This window comes from Hippopotamus amphibius, chromosome 11 (assembly GCF_030028045.1).
Source record: "Hippopotamus amphibius kiboko isolate mHipAmp2 chromosome 11, mHipAmp2.hap2, whole genome shotgun sequence".
In the NCBI taxonomy this organism is placed as follows: Eukaryota; Metazoa; Chordata; class Mammalia; order Artiodactyla; family Hippopotamidae; genus Hippopotamus; species Hippopotamus amphibius.
The window spans coordinates 31,036,050-31,057,554 of NC_080196.1; the positions used below are offsets into that span (position 1 = coordinate 31,036,050).

A 21,505-nucleotide genomic window follows, 5' to 3' on the forward strand; every position below is an offset into this window, starting at 1 on the left:
TAGTAAAATTTACTTTTTGGTGTACTGTTCTTTGAATTTTTTTAAAAGAAAATTTTAGAGCAGTTTTAGGTTTAAGACAAAATTGAGAGGGAGGTCACAGAGGTTCCCCTCTACTCCGTCCCGCCACACATACACAGGCCCACCTGTTAGCAATATCTCTCACCAGAATAGCACAGTTTTACCAAGAGTGAACCTGTGCCCTGACATATCACAATCACCCGAAGTCCATAGTTTACCTTAGGGTTCACTGCTGGTGTTGTACACGTCCTATGGATTTGAACAAAGGTATAATGACATATGTCCATCATTATACTATCGAGTATTTTCACTACCCAAAAAGTCCTCTGTGCTTTCCCTATGTATCTCTTCCCCACTACCCAGCCCTCCCCAACACCAACCACTAACCTTTTCATTGTCTCTCACAGTTTTGCCTTTTTCAGAATGTCCTATAGCTGCAATCATATAGTGTGTAGCCTTTTCAGGTTGGCTTTTTTCACTCAGTCATGCATTTAAGCTGCCTCCATGTCTGTTTATGACGTGATAGCTCATTTGTTTTAAGTGCTGAGTAATATCCCGTTGTCTGGATGTATCACCGTTTACTTATTCATTCACCTGTCTGACTCTTTCCTTACCTGAGATACGAGCTGGGTTTTTCAGTTTGCACTTCTTTCAAGTTCAACATCGAAACTGAACCCAGCCTTCCAGAGTTATCTGTATTCTCTCCTTCCCGGGCATGAGCTTTTGGGAGAAGCAGCAAAGCAATGGGACAATAGTTTGTAAGTTGCTGGGACTTTGCCAAAACTCTTTAAAAAACAAAACAAAACAACACAAAACAAACACCTAATACAGCCTTCCAAATTTTATGTTATGTGACTTTATTTCAAGAAAGTATTTTGTAAGTAGCATATATTTAAGGTTTTAAAAAATCTATTCTAGGACTTCCTAGGTGGCGCAGTGGTAAAGAATCTGCCTGCCAATGCAGGGGACACAGGTTCGAGCCCTGCCCTGGGAAGATTCCACATGCTGTGGAGCAACTAAGCCCATGTGCCACAACTATAAAAAAAAAAAAAAAAAAAAAAAATCTATTCTGACAGTTTTTGTTGTTTAACTAGAGAATTTCAGTGTGGTTACATTTTTAATGTAATGACCCATATATTTGGGTTTACATCTACCATCTTATTATTTGTTTTGTATTGGTCCTATCTGTTCTCTTCTCCCATTCCTTACTTGTTAATAAAGTATTCTGTGTTATTCTACTTCTCCTCTTCTATTAACTTCTTAGTTACACATTTTACTTTACTTTTAATGACTACCCCAGAGATTACAACATGCCTGCTTAAATTATGAACCATTTTATAAAGGTGTACTTTTTACTATTTTTCAGACAACACAATAGGCTTAAAAGACTTTATCCTATTTATCCTTCTCTTGTATTGTGTTCTGTTGTCATACATTTTAACACTACACGTTTCTTAACCTCCCAAAGCCATAATTATTACAGTTTTACAGCCACAAACCACATAGATTTACCTGCTTACTGATCTCTTCCTGTTGTTCTTCATTTCCCATCTCTGTCTGAGATCATCTTTCTTTGGCCTAAAGAATACTTAGTGTAGGTTTCCAGCAATAATCTCTGTTTTCCTTCATCTGGAAAATGCCCAGTGACTAAAATAAATTGCATTATTTGCCCTTTGTTTTGGAAGGTGAGCTGGAAAATAGAACTTAAGCTTGATAGTTAATTTTCTTTCAGTACTTTCTTGCCTGGGTTTAAGTTTCCCCTGCTAAATAGCAAAGGAGAGGATGTGATTTTATTTTTAAATCTATATTACATAACAAATTCTGTGTGCGATATTATACCAGGGGCTTTGGGCAATGCAGAGACGAGGAAGACAGAGTCGTTGCTGTCAGGGAAGCTTACCATTGAAGGGAAGAAACATGTGTGTATCAATATTTAATCTAAGGGAGTAAACCCAGCAGGGAGGGAGGGGGACGTTGGTGGATGTACAGTTTATCAACACGAAGGCTCCACATCGGGATGTCCGTGTGCAGACGTGTGCCTGCTTAAATTCCTGTCCAGGGGCTTCCTAGGTGGCGCAGTGGTTAAGAATCCGCCTGCCAATGCAGAGGTCATGGGTTCAATCCCAGCTCTAGGAAGATCCCACATGTCGCAGAGCAACTAAGCCCGTGTGCCAAAAAAAAAAAAAAACTTTAAAAAATTCCTGTCCAGGCAACGTATCAATCACACTGGGGACTCAACGGTCAATTACTCGACTTCTCTGTCTCAGTGTTTTCCTGAGAAAACGGGAACACCCTTAGTGCCTGTCCTTTGAGCTGTTGTGAAATTAGGTGAGTGTGACCCACAGAAAGCTCTCGGTCAGTGTTTACCATGAATCATTGCAATAAATACCAGGCTTTAGAGGCAAGAGAGTTGAAAGAATGTTCCTGATTAGCTCCAACTCACATAATGGATCCTTTAAATCCTGAACGCCAGGGGTTACTCAGTTTCGGGTGGGAAGGGACTGCCAAGTCCAAGACTGCTAGATAGGTAGATGGTTGAGCACCAGGGTTGCCATCTGCGTTCAGTGCCTAAGAACTGGTAATTCCAGTCGTTGTAAATATTTATTCCCTACTGCCTGCATGAGCGTTCCTAGGCTGGCAGGGTTGTTTTCTCTAGTGAAGAAACAAAGGTGATGGTGTATGTGTAGACAATGGTCTGCTTTCTCAAGGGTTGTCAGAAAAAGGACACGAAATTGAGCAACTGGATTTCTAGGTTTCCTTTCTTTTTCTTTTTTTTTTTGACTTCGTATATTAAAATAGGCTTACCCAGTGCAATCATTTTCTTTTCTTTTTCCCCCTCACCCTGGACTTGTTTTTTTTTCTCCATAGGAAATCTTGGGCAAATGATTTCTCTGACTCAGAATTTTCTATTTAAAACGGGAGTTCAAGTGGTTTTCAGAATTAAATCAGATAATGGCCTGTTAAACTGTGGGATGTGAAAAAGTGAGGTATGAAAGTGATGCTTACTGGCTGGATTCGGAAGTCATGGTGATTTGAATTTTCCAGCATTCCTTTATAGTTTCATTTTGAGAAAAGGAGGGACAAGGAATTTTTTGTACATTTAAAAACGATAAACTGCAAGGTCCTACTGTATAGCAAAGGGAACTATATTCAGTATCTTGTAATAAACCATAATGGAAAAGAATATGAGAAAGAATATATCTATGTATTACTGAATCACTTTGCTTTACACCAGAAACACAACATTGTAAATCAACTACACTTAACTCAAAAGAAATGATCATACTAAAAACAACCACAGTCATTTAAAATAATATAAAGTGTTACTTTAGCTGCTTGCTTTGACCAGAGATTCATAAAGTAAAAAGTTGGTGTTGATCAGGCAGGGGATTTGGGTATCTCATCCCTCCTGCCCTCCTGCCCTGGGATTAGCTAGATTAAAACTACACAGTAATATATCAGCTAGTAGCTCTGAAGCCAGTATTGTAATACTGTAACTTCTGTGTAATAGAATGGTTCTTTATCAGAGAGTCTTAATCCTTTCCAGAAATCTCATAGGAAATCTACATCCCAGGGACAGAGTTCTCTCTCTCTCTCTCAACTATAGGGGACTCTGTGTTGGAGACTGAGTGGTTTTACTCTGTATAATCAACTGAAAATCTTAACAGTGAGGCGAGCACTGGGTATTCTATTTGCGAGGATGGTACCACTGCTTCTGCTGCAAAGGGAACTACAGTTACTGATTTTTCTCCCCCTTACCAGCTGCAGGATGCAGCTGTCTTTATCTGCGGTGTGACTGAGACCAGCTCTTTTCAGAAATTTAATATAGTGAGGGTGAGTGGAGGCAAATACCAGCTGTACCTTTAGCTGTTGACCTTTTGTCTTTTCAAATTTGTCTTTAACTTGCCAGTTGATTGTCTCTTAGAAAACAGGAGTTATTGTCTTAAGGCCTTAAGATGTTAGCTAAACTCGCGTGTATCGAGCCCCTGACTTCTGCTGTGTGACCACTGCGTGGAAGGTCTTTTCGGGTCAAGTTACTTAATTTGCAGGGTGTGACTGTGAGCTCTGGGGAACTTGTGGGGTGGTGAGAAGGGGACGTTGTAAAGGCATTGCTGACGCACATTAGGCCCAGGTACATTGAGTGATGTTTGTGTTTAAGGTGGTCACTGTGTACAAAAGAGCCATGTCTGTGAATAAGCCTTTAGACTTTTAATGACATTTCAGGCCATTCTACTGGCTATCGTACTCCAAGGTTTTATTCAGTTAGTCAATAATCTTTTGTCGAGCACCAGCTGTGTGCCTGGTACTGTGTAAAGAAGAAAGGTGTGTGCCTTTCCATAGCTCACTCACTGAGATGGAGACACATGTGCAAATAATGGCAATTCAGTGGCATAAGCAAATGTTGTTAATAGAAGTGAGCATGAGGGATTATGAGATAACATCAGGAGGCAGGGTACACAACCCACCAAAATATGCCTAGAAAATAAGAGCACATATGTACATGGTGCAGTCATTAAGAATCTGCCTGCCAATGCAGGGGACATGGGTGCAATCCCTGGTCTGGGAAGATCCCACGCGCCATGGAGCAACTACATCTGTGAGCCACAACTACTGAGTCCGTGAGCCACGACTACTGAAGCCCATGCACCTAGAGCCTGTGCTCTGCAACAAGAGAAACCACCACAATGAGATGCCCGTGCACCGCAATGAAGCGTATCCCCCACTCACCACAACTAGAGAAAGGCTGCATACAGCAACGAAGACACAATGCAGCCAACTAGTTAATTAATTAATTAATTATTTAAAAAAGAGAAATATATATATATGTATAGGTTTTTGTTTGTTTGTTTGTTTGTTTGTTTGCCCACACTACATGGCATGCAGGATCTTAGTTCCCCGACCAGGGGTTGAACCCATACCCCCTGAAGTGGAAGCACGGAGTCTTAACCACTGGATCATCAGGGAAGTCCCTGTATTTCCGTTTGAAAGTCAATTTTTAAAAAACCGAACTGTAGTTTCTTTCAAGATTATATTTTGGTCTTCTTCTCCAAGGCTTTCCCATGTCTTTTCTGCCCAAGGAGCCCCATCTGCTTTTTCTCACTAAGGGCTTCTCAGACTTTTGACTCTGCAAAGAACGTCCATTTTTCTTAGGATCTTGTTTTTTTTGATTCAGTAGCAAGCTTATCAGAACTGTTCACTGTTCTGTAATAGGAAAGGTACAAGAATTAGGCTCCAGTGTCCCACTTCACATCAAGTGCTGGAGTTGGAACTTTGAATCTCCAAGACCTAATAGAAGAAATTGACATAACCAACAATTTCACTTATGACTTTTTTTTTTTTTTTTGGCCACACTGCTTGGCTTGTGGAATCTTAGTTCCCTGACCAGGGATTGAACCCGGGCACGTAGCAATGAAAGCACCAAGTCCTAACCACTGGACAACCAGGGAATTCCCTAACTTATGACTTCTTGAATATGTAACTGTCTTGTAAGCATCTGGTGAGACAGCGTGTGGACAGTAGAGACTGACTGCAGACGCCCAGTCCTACACATGACATCTACGAGGGGGGCTCAGTAAATCTTAGCTACCGTTTTCCATGTTGGAATTTGAATGCCACACTCTCCTTTTTTGACTCAAGAGCAATACCACTCTACTTTCTGTAAAAGGAGATTAAGGAGAAAGGGACCCAGTGTTTGATGCGTATCTCTTGTGTCCCAAGCACTGTCTTGGGTGCTTTGCATCTGCTTTTGTCTAGCAGGCTTCATAGCCCTGCAAGATATAGTTCAGTATTAGAATTAAGATATATTTCTGTATTTTGTTGAAAGCCATGGCAACTGTGTACGTACCATTATTACAGGTACCACTAAGAAAGCAGTAAAAACAATGTCAATTACATCCTGTTTCAGAGATGTCAAAATGTGAAAAAAAAAATAGGCACCATAGACTTAATGAAATGTGGTAGTTGAGCTTGAAGTGTACAGGTTATAGAGAAGCAAAGTCTGGGCAACAGATTCTTGGGATCTTGGGATTGATACACCCTCCCTCCCCAACACACACACAGACTTACACATGCTTTTTTTTTTTTTTTAAGTAGCCTTTAAAGATGAGATGGTTTGATACAAGCAATTTATTTAGCATACATTAATGGAACACCCATTTCCTTTCAAGCCCTGTACCAGGCACTAAAGATACTAAATGAAAATATGAACTGTATACATTGGAATACTACTCAGCCATAAAAAAATGAAATTTTGCCACTTGCAGCAACATGGATAGACTCGGAGGGTGTTATGCTTAGTGAAATAAGTCAGACAAAGACAGAGAGTATATGATATCACTTATAAGTGGGATCTAAAAAAAAATACAACAAACGAGCAAATATAACAAAAAAGAAGCAAACTCACAGACATAGAGAACAAACCAGTTGTTACCAGTGCGGGGGGCATATGGGGATGTGTATAGGGGTGGGAGTGGGAGGTACAAACTATTAGGTGTAAGATAGACTCAAGGATGTATTATACAACACAGGGAATATAGCCAATATTTTGTAATAACTATAAATGGAAAGTAACCTTTCAAAATTGTATAAAAAAAAAAGAAAAGAAAAAGAAAACACACACACACAGCCCGAAACACGAAAACAGGGAATCATCCTTCAAGATGCTGCCAGTTTTATAGGAGGGATGCTATGTGAGCCAAACTTTAGAATATATTCTGTGAGACTGCCTCATAGAGAACTTGAAATAGGCTTTTCTTTTTTTCCTGAGACACAGTGTCTCAACATTCAGAAGAGTCTGTGTCTATCAGTTGATGACATTTTCTACCCCTTTAATCCACACCCTTACTGGCTTTCTCAGAAAATGCCTTGGAAGGAAATCAGAATCAATATTGTGAAAAGAAGCATATTTTCTCCATCAGTTGATCAGTGCTGGATATCTTTTTTTTTTTTTTAAGCCAAAACTTATATTCAGACAAAGCTTAATACCTTTCAGTTTTGGCCTAGCTTCTCCATCCTGTGTTTGTGAGACCGTCTCTTCATCTGTTATAACCCAAGTGCCAAAAGTACATACACTTACTGATAAGGAATTGTATCTCAGTCAGCAGTAGGTTTTATTGTGCACTAGTTAATTTCCACCTTTTAATCGCTTATTACTCACCATTTCCTTGGGAGAGATAGATGTCACTACTGATTTCCTCATTAATTTTTTTTTTTTTTTACAGAAGGAACTTTGATATGTCCACAGTTGGGCTGAGTCAGGGGGCAGGCTGGGATGACCAACCGTTAAAATGACTTAGGGAAAATGGTACTAGGGAAAAAATACTAGAGAAAAAGATGGAGGATATTTTTTGTTTTTATAATCACAACAGTAATTGAGGCTCTTCTGAGAACGATATAAAACACAGAAGGCGTACAAGAAAAATTCAACTACTTGACAATATATATACAAACCAGAAAATGCCGTATGCAGATTAAAGGCAAAATAGTAACTGGGAAAGTTGTTTGCAATATAGAATTAATTTCCTTTAATAATGAAGAGCGTTTCCAAATTAATTGAGACCAACCATCCAAAAGCAAAATGGGCAGTCTGTGAACAAGACAGTGCACAGAAAAGAAATACTGAATGGTTTTATAAAGGTATACAGATTTTTTTTTTTAGCTTGCTCAAATCAGAAAAATTCAAATTGAAACCTACACTGAGATACGACTTTAAGCTTTTAGACTGGCAAGGAGGGAAAGGTGTGACCCCATTCTTGTGTTGTGAAGGGAATAAGGAAAGAGGAAGAGCATCTGTTGCCAATGGGTGTGTACATCAGCCCTGCCCTTGAGGAGGGCCATCTGGCATCATCGACCTAAGGACATGCCTGTTGAGCCCGAACATTCTACTCCTAGGAATACATCCTACATATATTCTTTTTTAAAGCATTTATTTTATTGAAATATAGTTGATTTACAATGTTACGTTAATTTCTACTGTACAGCAAAGTAATTCAGTTATGTGTATATATTATACATTCTTTTTCATATTCTTTTCCATTATGATTTATCACAGGATATTAAGTTCAGTTCTCTGTGCTATACAGTAGGACCTTGTTGTTTTATCTGTTCTGTATATGATAGTTTGCATCTGCTAATCTCAAACTCCCAATCCATCCCTTCCCCACCCCATCCTACACATATCCTCACATACATCCGACATATGTGCAGAGTGACGCAAGTGTAAGTGTTCATTGTGGCATCCCTTGTGAATAACAGAAGAGTGGAAGCGACACAAATGCCCTTCAGTAGAAAACTGGTTATGTAACCAATGGAACGTCTACACAGTAGAACAGTATGCACTTATTGAAAACAGTGAGTCAGCTCTTTATGTGCTAACCTCAAGGAGGATTTTTAAATAAAAAAGGGCAAGGTACAGGACAGTGTGTATGTACACCGTGCCACCATATTGTAAAAAAAAGAAAATTGTAAAAAATAAAAGAGAAGGTCTGGAGTGGGGTGGGGAATATATATACCTACCAATTGGTATAAGTATAGACTGTTTCTGGAAGAATACACGGGGAACTGGTAGCAGTTAACACCGGGAGGGGACGGACTGAGAACTTAAAGTCAGGGGTTAGCGAGGGGGAAGTATTTTCCGGGTCCCCTTTTGTACCTGAGGCATTTTGTACCAGGTATAGTCTAATTCTAGTGGCATGAATCCAACTAATGGTTTTATTAAACAACACCAGTTTAATCAAATTTGGCAAGTTCAGAAAACTTGAGTCACAAAGATCAGCTTGAGCCTTCTTATTTCAAGGTCATGCGTTTTCCTATGAAATTATTTTCTATCCTCCACACTTTTGGGGGGGGGATCATTCTAAAGGCTTTATTTAGCATCAGGTAGACTTACTTCATTATAAAGCTTGTTAACTTCAAGACAGCCATTAAAATAACTTACTGGCAGCTACCGAAGATACTTGGAGTGGTATCTCAGTCTGGGGTTGGGTGGCTAAATACCGTAAGATTAATGTACCCCAGTTAAAGGGTCAAAGCTACTGTACAGTAAGTCTCTGGACACAGAGACTTTGCAAGTACACAGGTGCCTTGCAAACTTGAAATGCACAAGACCTCCTTTTATACAGTTGGATTCTTCTGTCTTGTCTTAAGGCAAGCTTATGATTCTTGCAACCTGTTTTCACGATTAAAATTGTCCAAAGGCTTTTTTTTGTGGGAAAGGCTTCCTAATAGGTCTCATGGAGTGAAGTTTAGGAAAACCCAAGTCATTTCCAACAACACAATCTCCTCCTGTAAGGATGGGGCTCAGCTCTGATAAAGCTGGCCAAAATGTATTTGAATGTGAGTGGGCTCCAGCTCTGAACCCAGGGAGCCCTCTGACTTACTCTCCTCACTTCCTTTTCTGAGAAAGCTCCTTGGTGAGTCAGCTCAGGGCTGCAACATTATGGTGATGTCAGCAGCCTGGACAGCTTGCAGGCATGTGTGCCAGCAGCTGGGCGGCCACGCCCTCCTCTCCTCCCTCCAGAGCCGGCTGGTTCTTACCAGTTCAGTCAGCTTTGTACGGCACTCCTTGTGGCTTCCTGTGGCTCTGCCGCCTCCCTGTGCTGTGCACCCAGTTCTCTTAAATTCTCTTCCTTAAGGCAAGGATTGGCCACCGACCACACCTTGGCTTAAATGTGGGTGGATTTGTAGCCCTTGGGATTCAGTTTTGAAATGAACTCTTAGACATGATCAGAATTAGCACATGGCATGTATACACAAGACAAGAGCAACTGCCTGATTGCAGCTTGAGGTACTTAAGGGAGAAACACACCATGGCCAGCTCACCTGGGCTAATGTTTAAATAGAATCTTAAGTAAGGTTGCAGTTGAAACAAAATTCTTTAATTTTTCTGTGCTTGGACAGATATAGGGTGGGTGCGGGGTGTCTGTTAACCTAATTCCCCAGTGGTTTGAGCAGTTTTCCGTGGAGTTAATCCTGTGTGCTTCCTGAGGGTGGGTGAATTGGTTCTGCAGGTTCTGCTGTTGGCTTGCAGCTCACCTGGGCAGCGCATAGCTCAGTGTTCACTCAGTTCTGCTACCTATGTGCTCTAGCGGGGGTTCCCAGGGAAGCTGAACAGGGCATCTTGGCATTGTACTCCTGTTCCTGCTTCCATCCCGTGGAATGACCTTACATCCTGTGACCTCCAGTGACCCCAGGGAGATCTAGACAGCATAAGGCTGCAGTGCCTGCTTGCCAGTTGATGATTTAGATTTAAGTGTTAGCGCTGTTCCCTACTCATGCAGTGGAAGCCCCTCTGTGCTTCCTTTTCCTATGGTCTGGGCTGGAGAGGAAAGGAGGAAGGTCAGCAAAAGACCAAGCGAGCAGAAGCCTAGGAAAAGTTTGGGGAATTTTTGTCTTCAGGTTATTTGGCCCTTAGCCCTTCTTTTTTATGTATTTATTGTCCTAACTTTTAAAAATAAGACTTAGGAAACAAAGAAAAGTTAAAATGCAGTACAACAAACACCCATAACTTACCACCTAGATTCAATAATTATATTTTGACATCTTTGTTTTATCTGTATACGTGTGTATATATTTCTAGTCCACCTTCCTCTTTCTAAGTCGTCCCTCCAAATTTCTTACAACTGATAACCCTTCTTTTAAAGGTTTAGGAATCAACGTCTTCTCAATTTCCTCTTAATTTTTTTTCTTTCTGTTCGCAAAAAATTTTACTGAGTAAATTTGTATTCTTCTCAAGACCCCTTTCTATGGGTTGGATTGAACAAGAATTCACACTCAGAAGAATAATTAAAGGCATTGTCCCCTACCAGCGGGAACTTTAAGAAACCTACCTATTTTCCCTCTTTTTTGTTGGAGGTGGTGTATTTGTTTTATTTTTTTAAGGGAGAAATCATCGTATACAGGTATTCTTTAGTATCTAAACTTAGGAATTGAATAGATTCAGGTACATGTTTTGAGATAGGGCTGGTAAGCGTCATTATATGAAGCCTCATGTAGATCTGAAGTCCCAGAACCACATAGCTTTGGATGACAAAGCGTTTCTTATTATCTGAATTCCTGTTCTCTAAAGGTAGGAACCACATAGATTCAGATACTGAGAGGTATTTGTATCGTAAGGAGGAAAGTGCTCATTTTTGAGCCCAATCTTACATACCTACATGGACCTATCGGAGGTCATGAAATCTGATTTGATCTTGATTACATGGCCAGCTGGGAGAACAGGGGAAACAAGCTTGAGATGATAATATCATCATCCTTAAATAATTGTAGCTATGTCTTTATTTGTGACTAATTCCTTTGAGATGAACCTTTAGTGGAAACTAAATTTGTGTTTGTTTAAATAGTCACTGGTCTGTTGGGATGGGAAATATTTTCTAAAAGAAAACAAAGTTATTGGCTACAGTTGAAGTGTCTGGTTATTTATATAACCTCTCACCTTTATCTCAGGGCAGGCATCCAGCCAGGGTGCAAGATCTGCCATCGAGTCACAGGTCCTTGCAGACCCTGCCTCTGGCCCCTTCACTCTGGCTGACGGGCCAGGGCAGCCCCCTGTGGTCATGTGATGTCTTCCTGTTGAGTTTACAGGGTTTGTCCATTTCTATAAATGCAGTGGGTCCAGACAGGGAAGTGACATGATTCGGCAAAGAGGATTACTTGGAAACTAGACCAGACCTGGTCTTGGGCAGGTTACTTAAACCTCTTAGAGCCACAGTTTTCTCATCTGTAAAATGGAGCTAATGAGAGCTACCTTAATATCAAATGGATTCCATGTATTTCATGCTGAGTCGTTTAGCAGAATATCGATGATGGCTTACTTCTTAACGTCCTTTTCTGTTTACTGGATCTGAGTAGCAAGCTGGTCAACTCAGATGGAATAGCAATTAGTTTCCATTGAACTTAGCAAATGGGTTTTTGAAAACCATCATTAAAGTGATAGAAGTTTTTATAAACGTAACATAAGAATTCTTCCTTCTTTCTAAGTGTTGGATGAGGTCTGGAGGGAAAGTTCAGTTGGAAGGTGACTTTTAATTGTAAGGGGCTTTCTTCTTGAGTCTATCAGGCATACCTGGCTACAGAGGGGAGAGAAAAGGATCTTGTGGAATCTGACTGGGTGATGCCAAGAGCCAAGGGGTTAAGTTGAACCATTTTAGCAGATTGACAAGGGGCATCCAGGCTGGATAATTAAGGCTTCATTTCAGAGGATCAGTGATGCATCAAAGTTGTTAATTAGTTTTATGGAAACAGATTGTGCAACCACAGGGAGATTGTAATTGGGTAGTAATTGAAAATAACTCAGTGGTAAACGTTAGTTGAGGAACCAGTGGGAGTAACTTGGAAGGAAAAAGGGAGCTGGGGTCTGCAGGTGGGGAGAGGGGAGAATGAAAGAGCCATAGTAAGACAAACAATAAGGAAGACATATTGATAATGTGAAGAGAGATGACCTAGAGTAACCTTTTTCTTTTAGAAAGGAGGAAACAGGTCTGAAACGGGGCCCAGTTTTTCTAAGACCACAGAGCTCGTTCATGGTAGATTTCCTTGCTTCCCTTGCCATGATGTCTCAGGATTGTCCTGACTTTGATTTTTAGGAGTTGACGATGAAGGTCACGAAACATGCTGAGAAAAAGCCTTCTGGGGCTGGAGTCCTCCACCTCTTCCTATTTGCAGAGTATCCTCAGGAATGCTGTTCCATTGTAGGAGAGAAGCAAAGTAGCCTCAGAGCCTTGTTTTGTTTATATACACCACCTTCGCCAGGACTGTGGCTTCCGCACCCGTGGCCCCATCATCCCCGGGGCTGCAGAAACACTTCCGCCCTCCACAGTTGTGTCATCCTAGGAGAGGCCAGTCCACAGGGGAGGCAGTTTTGTTTGGTATTAAAAGAGGAGAGTTACTTTATTTTAATTTTTATTTTATATTGAAGTGTAGTAGATTTAAGATGTTGTGTTCCTCTCAGGTATACGGCAGAGTGATTCAGTTATACCTGTACATACATCCATTGTTTTCAGATTCTTTTCCCATATAGGTTATTACAGAATATTGAGTAGAGTTCCCTGTGCTATATGGTAGGTCCTTGTTGATGATCTATTTTATCTATGGTAGTGTATATATATTAAGAGGAGAGTTTTTTCTTTTTTCTTTTTTGCTCTTTATTGGAATGTAATTGCTTTACACTCCTGTGCCAGTTTCTGCTGTACAAAAAGTGAATCAGCTGTATTTATACATGTGTCTCCATATCCCCTGCCTCCCGCACCTCCCTCCCACCCTCCCTATCCTACCCCTCTAAGCCATCGCCAATCATTGAGTTGATCTCCCTGTGTTATGCAGCAGCTTCCCACTAGCCATCCATTTTACATTGGGTAGTGTATACATGTCAGTGCTACTCTCTCACTTCGTCCCAGCTTCCCCTTCGCCCCACCCCAGCACCCCTCACCCCAGGAGTGTTATTTTTGAGCTTCAGTTTCAGGCTGTGATTTGTTTGTGCACCCGCAGTGGGCACGTCAGTTTGGGGAGCTGGTTGAGGGAGGAGTTGGAGGGTCTCAAGGACACAGCTGGAAATGGCTCTTTCCAGTGTGACCCAGGACAAGTTATATCATTGTTCTCACTGCTCAAACCTCTGTAGCCCAGAGGTGTTCAAGCCCACAAATTTCAATCAATAGCCTGTTTACCTAATCCGTTTGGATGGTCCCTCATACTCAGTGGTTCTGGGAATCAGAGAGGAAAATAGTCAGGTCAGCAGTGGAGTTTTAGGTATGACTCAGCTGTCAAGGTGAACCACTTATCTCTTTTTCTCTTATCAGTTTGGACCAATAAATACAGTATCTGGAAGGACAAAGTGTATTTGCATGGAAACTAATCAGGAGGACATTTGGGGCTCATTTGGCCAAAATAAATTGCATGGTCTTGAAGTTTACACAATAGACCGGTACTGATGTGGGCTACTTGGGGAAGCCCTCCTCTCATAATCCCTGCCCCCTCCCCCTTTTTGGTCTGTCTTACTGTCTCACCCTGATTTCCCAAATTACAGCATGGCTATAGAGCAAAAAGAACTCTACTTTCCAAGTTTCTCCAAAGGGCCTTCAGATATCTGGTGGATCCATTGCCTTAACTGGTTAAGTTTTGCCAGAGGCCTTTCTTTTAAGTCTTAATGTTTGCCTCACGGCAATAAGTTGGGAGGAGTGTTGTCCTTTTGTATCCACGAAGGCTTAAAAAAAGTATATAGAGAGGAGCTCAGCCAAACAGATGATTTTCCAACTGTCCTGTTTCTTGGCTACCAATATAAATAAGAGCTGTTGCAGCCACATTTTCAACTTAACAGCGGGAAATTATACTTATCAGTGGTAGTTGCTTTTAAAAATAACATTTATTGTTTTTCTAATTATAAATGTGGCCCTGTAGAGAATCTGGAAAGCTTAAAGAAGAGGAAGGAATAAATTAATTTACTCAGGATGTCTTTTGTGAATATTTTGATAAGTTTATGTTCAAATCTTTTCCAAGAGGATGCATGCAACCTGCTTCTATGGACATCTAGCTTAATTTCTTTTTTAAAGTTAATTAATTAATTAGTTAATTTACTGGCTGCGTTGGGTCTTCGTTGCTGCTTGGACTTTCTCTAGTGGCTGCGAGCGGGGCCTACTCTTCATTGAGGTGCCATGGGCTTCTCATTGTGGTGGTTTCTCTTGTTTTGGAACACAGGCTCTAGGCTCTCGGGCTTCAGTAGTTGCACCATGCAGGCTCAGTAGTTGTGGCTCGCAGGTTCTAGAGCACAGGCTCAATAGTTGTGGCACATGGGCTTAGTTGCTCCGCAGCATGTGGGATCTTCCCGGACCAGGGCTCGAACCCTGCATTGGCAGGCATATTCTTAACCACTGCGCCCCCAGGGAAGTCCCTAGCTTTCTTGTTTAGAGCATTTGTCTTCTTTTTTAGTATCTGAATCTTACCAAAAGTGCTCTTTATTTGCTATAAACTCAATACTGAACCAAGAACTCTCTGAACTAATAAAATAAAGAATTCATTTATTCCACACATCCTGAGGCCTCAGTTTCTTATTAGAGAAACCACAGGTAACACGATGCTTGAGCTGCAGTGTTCCAAACCAATTTTGGTGGATGTTGTCAATAGTAAGGTAAAGGGAGGAAAGAAGTAAGTTTCTAGGGGCAGTTTTTTTTTTTCTGATAGGGAAAAAATGCAAGTAACTTTAGAGAAATCTGGAAAGCAACCAGCTACCACATATCCTGTACAAAGTGACAGATCTCTATACCTAGTAGCGGAATAGATTTTCAAGAAAGATGCTTGTCAAATGGCCTCTGGCTTTAGCTGTGGGAGTGAGCTCCATTGTGGAGATGCTGAAACCATTCCTAGTGGCATTTTCCCATTCACTTGACTCACCATTAATGATTGGACAGCATCACTTCAGCATTCTGTCTTTCCACATTATGTTGGAAATCATGTACTTAATTTCTACTGATAAGATCCTTTGGCAAAAGTGGGAGGAAAATTAAATATTGAACTGAGTTCGGGAAGTAGGTGGGTGGACTTCTTAGTCGGTTGGCATGTGATTTGTGGGCGGGGGTTTCTTTTTTAAACAAGAACAGTGCACTATATCGACTGACCGGGTCGTCCAATGTACTGTCCCTGAGAATCCGGGTGTAGACAAGGGTTCTTTGTCTAACTGAGTGAATAAAAAATATGTATTGGCATGAATGGCCATGCGCATTTTCAGGGAGGAGGAGCACATGCATGCCAGGGCCTAATGGACTCAAATCTTAGAAGGGTATGCATGAAACTTGTCTGTGCATCAGAGGGGGGCTGGTGGGAATGCATGACATCCAAGCCTTAAGCTTGCGCTGGAAGCAGAAGCAGGATGTGGGTGGTTGTACAGGGGACAAACGCTGTTGGAACATTAGACGTGCGGTCATCAGAGGTCTTCAGAATCTGCAAGAATTTCTCAGGCCGTAAAGGTTGTGAAAGAGGCAGTTGTGCTTTGCTTTGTGTGTTTTACAACTGGTGAATATCATTCTTTGAAATGAGGGTCAATGTCTTCCTGATTGAGGAACTTGAAAATGCTTCGCTTGACATGTGGGAATCGAGTCATGAGGTTTCTAAGGAGCGGTGATTAACAGCTCCGGGAAGCGCGCACGTCACTCCCTGAACCCTGCCCCGTGTCATCTGGCCACCTGGCTCCCAGAGTTTCCTCCATGCCAGGAGAGCCAATACAAAGATAAGTCAACCGACTGGTGGAGATGCCACCAGTGTCTGCCAGATGTCTAGTGTATGGTGTCAAATGACAGGGGCAAGTAGAGATGTCCAGCTGGCCTGAGTTGAGCACTGGCTTTCTCCCGGGGTCTGTGTGCCCTCTCTGGGCAACATGGGGGGACACCACTTGTCACTTCCACCCATCTCCACTGTGCACCCAGGTATAAGCCATGATTATATCTCACCTGTCCTAACTGGTCTTCCTGTGGGTTCTTTTTTTTTTTTTTAAATAAATTTATTTAATTGCCTGTGTTGGGGCTTTTTTGCTGCTCACGGGCTTTCTTTTTAGTTGCTGTGAGTGGGGGCTACTCTTCGTTGTGGTGCATGGGCTGGGCTCCTCATTGCCGTGGCTTCTCTTGTTGCGGAGCATGGGCTCTAGGCACATGGGCTTCAGTAGTTGCGGCACATGGGCTCAATAGTTGTGGTGCACGGGCTTAGTTGCTCCGCGGCATGTGGGATCTTCCTGGAGCAGGGATTGAACCCGTGTCCCCTGCATTGGCAGGCGGATTCTCAACCACTGCACCACCAGGGAAGTCCCTTCCTGTGGGTTCTTGCCTACCTAAAATCCAGCCTCCACGCACCAGCCAGCATGGTCATGACGCTCACTGTCTCCACCTGAAACCATCTTGTTTGCTTGCTTTCTTGTTACTGTCTCTCTGACCCCCACCCCAGAACGCAGGCTTCGCAGTCTCCACTACATCCTTAAGGGCCCATCCACTGACTCCAGCGGGGGTGGTCCACCCTCTCTCCTTTCAGCCGCTTTTGCTTCTGGTGTTCTTCTGTACATTTTTTCAAGCAGTTTTACTTAGTTCCTGAGCTAGTTTGAAATGGGAATCAGGAGACAGAGCGTTTAGTTTTAGTTCTGCCACTTCCTGGCTGGGTGCCCTGAGTCACTTACCTTCTCTGGGCCTGTTTCCTTACTTGTAAAGAGAGGCTACATTCATTTGCAAGGGCTGCCGTAATGAACTGCCACAGACTGGGAAGCATAAACATCAGAAGTGTATTTTCTCACAATTCTGGAGACTAGAAATTTGAGATGAAGGGGTCATCAGGGTTGATTCTCCTGGGCGTGTAGAAAATGGCCATCTTCTCCCTGTGTCTTCACCGTGGCTTCCCCTCTGTGTGTCTGTGTCCTAATCTCTTCTTATAAGGACATCAGTCATAGTGGATGAAGGCCCAGTTGTACCTTAATTACCTCTTCAAAGGCCCTGTCTCCAAATATAGTCATGTTCTGAGGTACAAGGAGCTATGAGTTCAACATACGAATTTTAGGGGCACATAATTCGTCCTGAAACAGAGGAATATGCTGGATAATATCTAAGACCATTTCTAGCAGCACGAAATTGTATTTATGTTGGAGATCTTCCTCTTCACCTTCTTGTCCAGTTTCACTCCTGTGAGGTAACAGCTTGGTGCATATGCTTCTTAAATTTTAATGTTTACACATGTCCTCGTGCATTTTGAAGGGTTTGTCAGTGTGTGTGTGTGTCTGTGTCTGTGTGTGTGTCTCGCAATAATATAAGTTATGGCCCGTCAAAATGGGAGAATTTATCTATAAAATATTAAATGGAGCCCAAAAAAAAGCATCTGAGAAGGGCTTTTAATTTTTTTTCTATAATGTTTTTAATTTAAAACTTATTTCTACTATTATTTTTTGATTTACCATGTTGTGTTAGTTTCAGATTATAGCACAGTGATTCAGTTATCCTCATGTACATCTATATTCTTTTTCAGATGCTTTTCCATTATAACTTTTGAAGTATATAATTTAAAATTGTTCATTTCTTTCCACAGCTGGAGACGGACAAGCTGGCCCTCCCGATGAGCCCCAGCCCTCTCAGCCCGAGCCCCATCCCCAGCCCCAACACGAAACTTGAGAATTCCACGCTCCTGACGGTGGAGCCCTCCCCGCTGGACAAGAACAAGGGCTTCTTCGTGGACGAGTCCGAGCCCCTCCTTCGCTGTGACTCCACGTCCAGTGGCTCCTCGGCGCTGAGCAGGACCGGCTCCTTTATAACCAAAGGTACAGATGGCTTGCAACCCTCATTCATTCTTCAGCCTCCCCCAGAAGAGCCCCAGGGATCTCTCCCTCCATCAGTTCCCCATTCCAGTATGGGTTGGGTCATCTGAATGACCTGCCCTGGACTCTGAGGTGAGGCTGGCCTGCGAGGAACCACGTCATCAGCCAGTCGAGACCCGCCTAGAAAATCTTTACAGCCCCAACTGTCTGGCCGGGAGCCTGCGTCCAGGAGTATCGGTCACCCTTGATCCTCACGATGCTATCGAGTGTGTGTTTCAGGGAAGGTCCGATAACACGTAGTCTGGCAGGGTTTCTTTGCAAATTATTTACCAGGCTTGCAGAATCCAGGAATTTGAAATATAGCTTATCTTGAGAGTCTGTAGTATAGGTTTTAGTGACTGAAATTAAAATTCGCTCTGTTAAGCTTGGTTGCAAATAACAATGTTTTAAATACTATGGACTGGTACTTTTGGTAAATAATTTGCCACTTGCAGTTTTGAATGACAGGGTAGGGAATTAGCATGTACATTATATTGATGACAGATTTTTGTTAGAAATTTTCTAGTTTGGGTAACACCAGTAATATTTTACCGAAAGGGTTATATTTTATGTGGTTGTATTTTATGTATTTATAAAATATGTTCAATTTTACATACATATTTTATACTTTATGCATTCATATATCTCTATACTTACATAAAGATTTATATTTTAGTTTATAATTTATGTTACATATTATACTTTAGAGAATACGTTTTATAATGGTAATAGAAGTTATAGTTCTTCATCCCATTGTAAGATATGACCTGTGAAACAATATTTTCTTATTTATGTGCTTTTGCTCTTAGCCGTTTAATTTTAAAATATGGCAACGTAATTAGAAAGTCAGATAAGCCGATTACTGACTTGGAATGTTTGAGGGGAAAGCCTGGGCTGATGTGGTTGCTTACTAAGACATCACAGATGGGGAAAGTAGTGAAGTTTCTTTCTGTTTGTTTTTGTTTTTAAGTTTAAGTATTTCAGCATCCTCCTGAGTTTTAGGAGAATTAGGAGACATCATTTGAGTCTAGGCAAATGTCTTGTTGCATCAACAACACATTCAAGCAGAGCCTTGTCTGATCTCTATTAGGGATATCTTGTTTATTATCTTAGATGTAACGTTGGTAAAAACCACTGTGCTGTTTAAAAATGTGCCTGAGCTCCACTCCCTCACCTTGGGGGGTGGGATGGGGACAGCCTGGGGAGAGGGTCACTGTCACCTTAGCTCTCCTCCATCCCCCAATCCAGTCCCTTTACAGCTGTCCCCTCCCCTCTCTTCCCTGCAGAAAAGAAGGACACAGTGCTGCGACAGGTGCGCCTGGACCCCTGCGACTTGCAGCCTATTTTTGATGACATGCTCCACATCCTGAATCCCGAGGAGCTGCGGGTGATTGAAGAGATTCCTCAGGCGGAGGACAAGCTGGACCGGCTGTTTGAGATCATTGGAGTCAAGAGCCAGGAAGCCAGCCAGACCCTCCTGGACTCTGTTTATAGCCATCTTCCCGACCTGTTGTAGAACACGAGGAAGACTGCACTCTGGAAATTACTCAATTTAGTGGCAGGGTGGCGTTTTTATTCTTTTTTTTTTTTTTTTTTTCTGTTTTTTGGTGTGTGTGTGTGTATGTGCGTGCGCGCGTGTGTGTTTAACAGAGTATATGGCCAGTGTTTTGAGTTCTTTCTTTTTAAAAACCCTCCTGGGAAGTTAACATATAAGCCTTTTCAACTGTTTCAGAATATCCACCACTGAAGGTTTTTTTTTAGGTTCCATATTTCCTCTGTTTTGCCTTCGTATGTATTCTCAGAATTGTTCTGTGCACTTTAAATTCACTTAATGTGCCACAAACACAGTGTGGCTTTTCCCGCACACTGGATCGTGAGGCTCTTAACTTCCTAAAAGTGTCATAGCATCTTGCGAATGCTATAAGCTGTCTTTGTGTCTGAACATCCACATCTGCTTTATTATTACTATTATTACTATTTTGTTATTTGTCATTTATGAATTTTCTTAAGGGTTCAAGAAACGTGAGACCCCGTTGAGTTACTGTAATGCAATTAGATCTTGGGTTATCTTTTGAACATGCCTTGTTGGATAGTTCATATTCATGGCTGAAACTTGACCACATTGTTGCTGATTGTAGGGTTTTCACCTGGACACCGTGTCGAATGCTTGGTTACTTGTGCTCCCCTTACCGCTAATCTGCTCTGGGCTGGAGACATGAAATCCTCACAAGCCATTACGACTTGCTATTTGAGTGGCTTGACCACCGGGCCACCAAAGAACTTGAACTTCATCTTTTAGAGATTGAGCTGTTCTGGAACATACTGCTGCACTTTGGAAAGTCACAAATGAAGTGCTGGTGGCAACTGGCACCTTTTCCAAAGGGAATTTGCCCAGCTTTGCTTTACAAGATGTCTTGTTTTTTATACACACATAGTCAATAGGTCCGGTCTGCCCTCAAGGCCGTAGTCTTGGTGGGTTTCCTTCGTTCAATCACTTTAATTAAAAATGGCTGCAGCTATAAGAACTCTTGTCTGATATATTTGCAACTCTGCTCCCATTTATAAACGGGCTCTCTGATGCTCAGTTGCCGGGTTCTAATGCAAAGGTGGTGTGGACTTCCTTTGTGTGGGCGGGGTTTGTGGGTAGTGGTGAGGGACTGAAATCAGAAAAATGCCTTCAAGTGTACTAATTTATTAATAAATATTAGGTGTTTGTTACTTGAGTAGTTGAAGTCTATTTAATCCTTGCCTTTGTCGTGTGCTCACGTTATAACTCTTGATTGGTCACTTGGAAAAGTGTATTCTAAAAACCTCAGCCTTTCTAATCTGTGAATCCTGCACGTTAGCAAAGGTCTGTGTTTGGAAAAGTACCTGGAGATTCGTAGAGAGGGACTTCCAAGCATTGAAGATGACCAATCATTTTCTAGTTTATTGAGAGTAAATCTAAAAGTCTCCTGCTTTTGAGATTGTCTCTCATTTAAGAAATGAGGATTTGAGGTGGGGAGGTATAAATGCTGACAAGGACTTGGAGTATATTCTTCTTACTTAATTCCATCTTGGAAATTAACGTTCATGGGTGGGTCTATACAAGTTCATGGGCATGTCTACACAAGTTCATAGGCTTCTATATGAAACCTCATTGCCCCTGATTAACTTCAGGGAGCTTTCTTAGCAGGATGGCAG

General features: G+C 41.8%; 1 protein-coding gene across 1 annotated transcript in view; it reads left to right on the forward strand.

The window, feature by feature from the left end:
- TNFRSF21 (TNF receptor superfamily member 21) overlaps window positions 1–21,045 on the forward strand; it is a 60,227-nt gene extending 39,182 nt beyond the window's left edge. The window contains exons 5-6 of the mRNA XM_057700469.1: window positions 18,058–18,286; window positions 19,609–21,045. Of these exons, the coding sequence (XP_057556452.1) occupies window positions 18,058–18,286; window positions 19,609–19,838 (459 nt within the window). The 3' untranslated portion in view covers window positions 19,839–21,045. The remainder of the gene's footprint in view (window positions 1–18,057; window positions 18,287–19,608) is intronic.
- The last annotated feature ends 460 nt before the right edge of the window (window positions 21,046–21,505 follow it).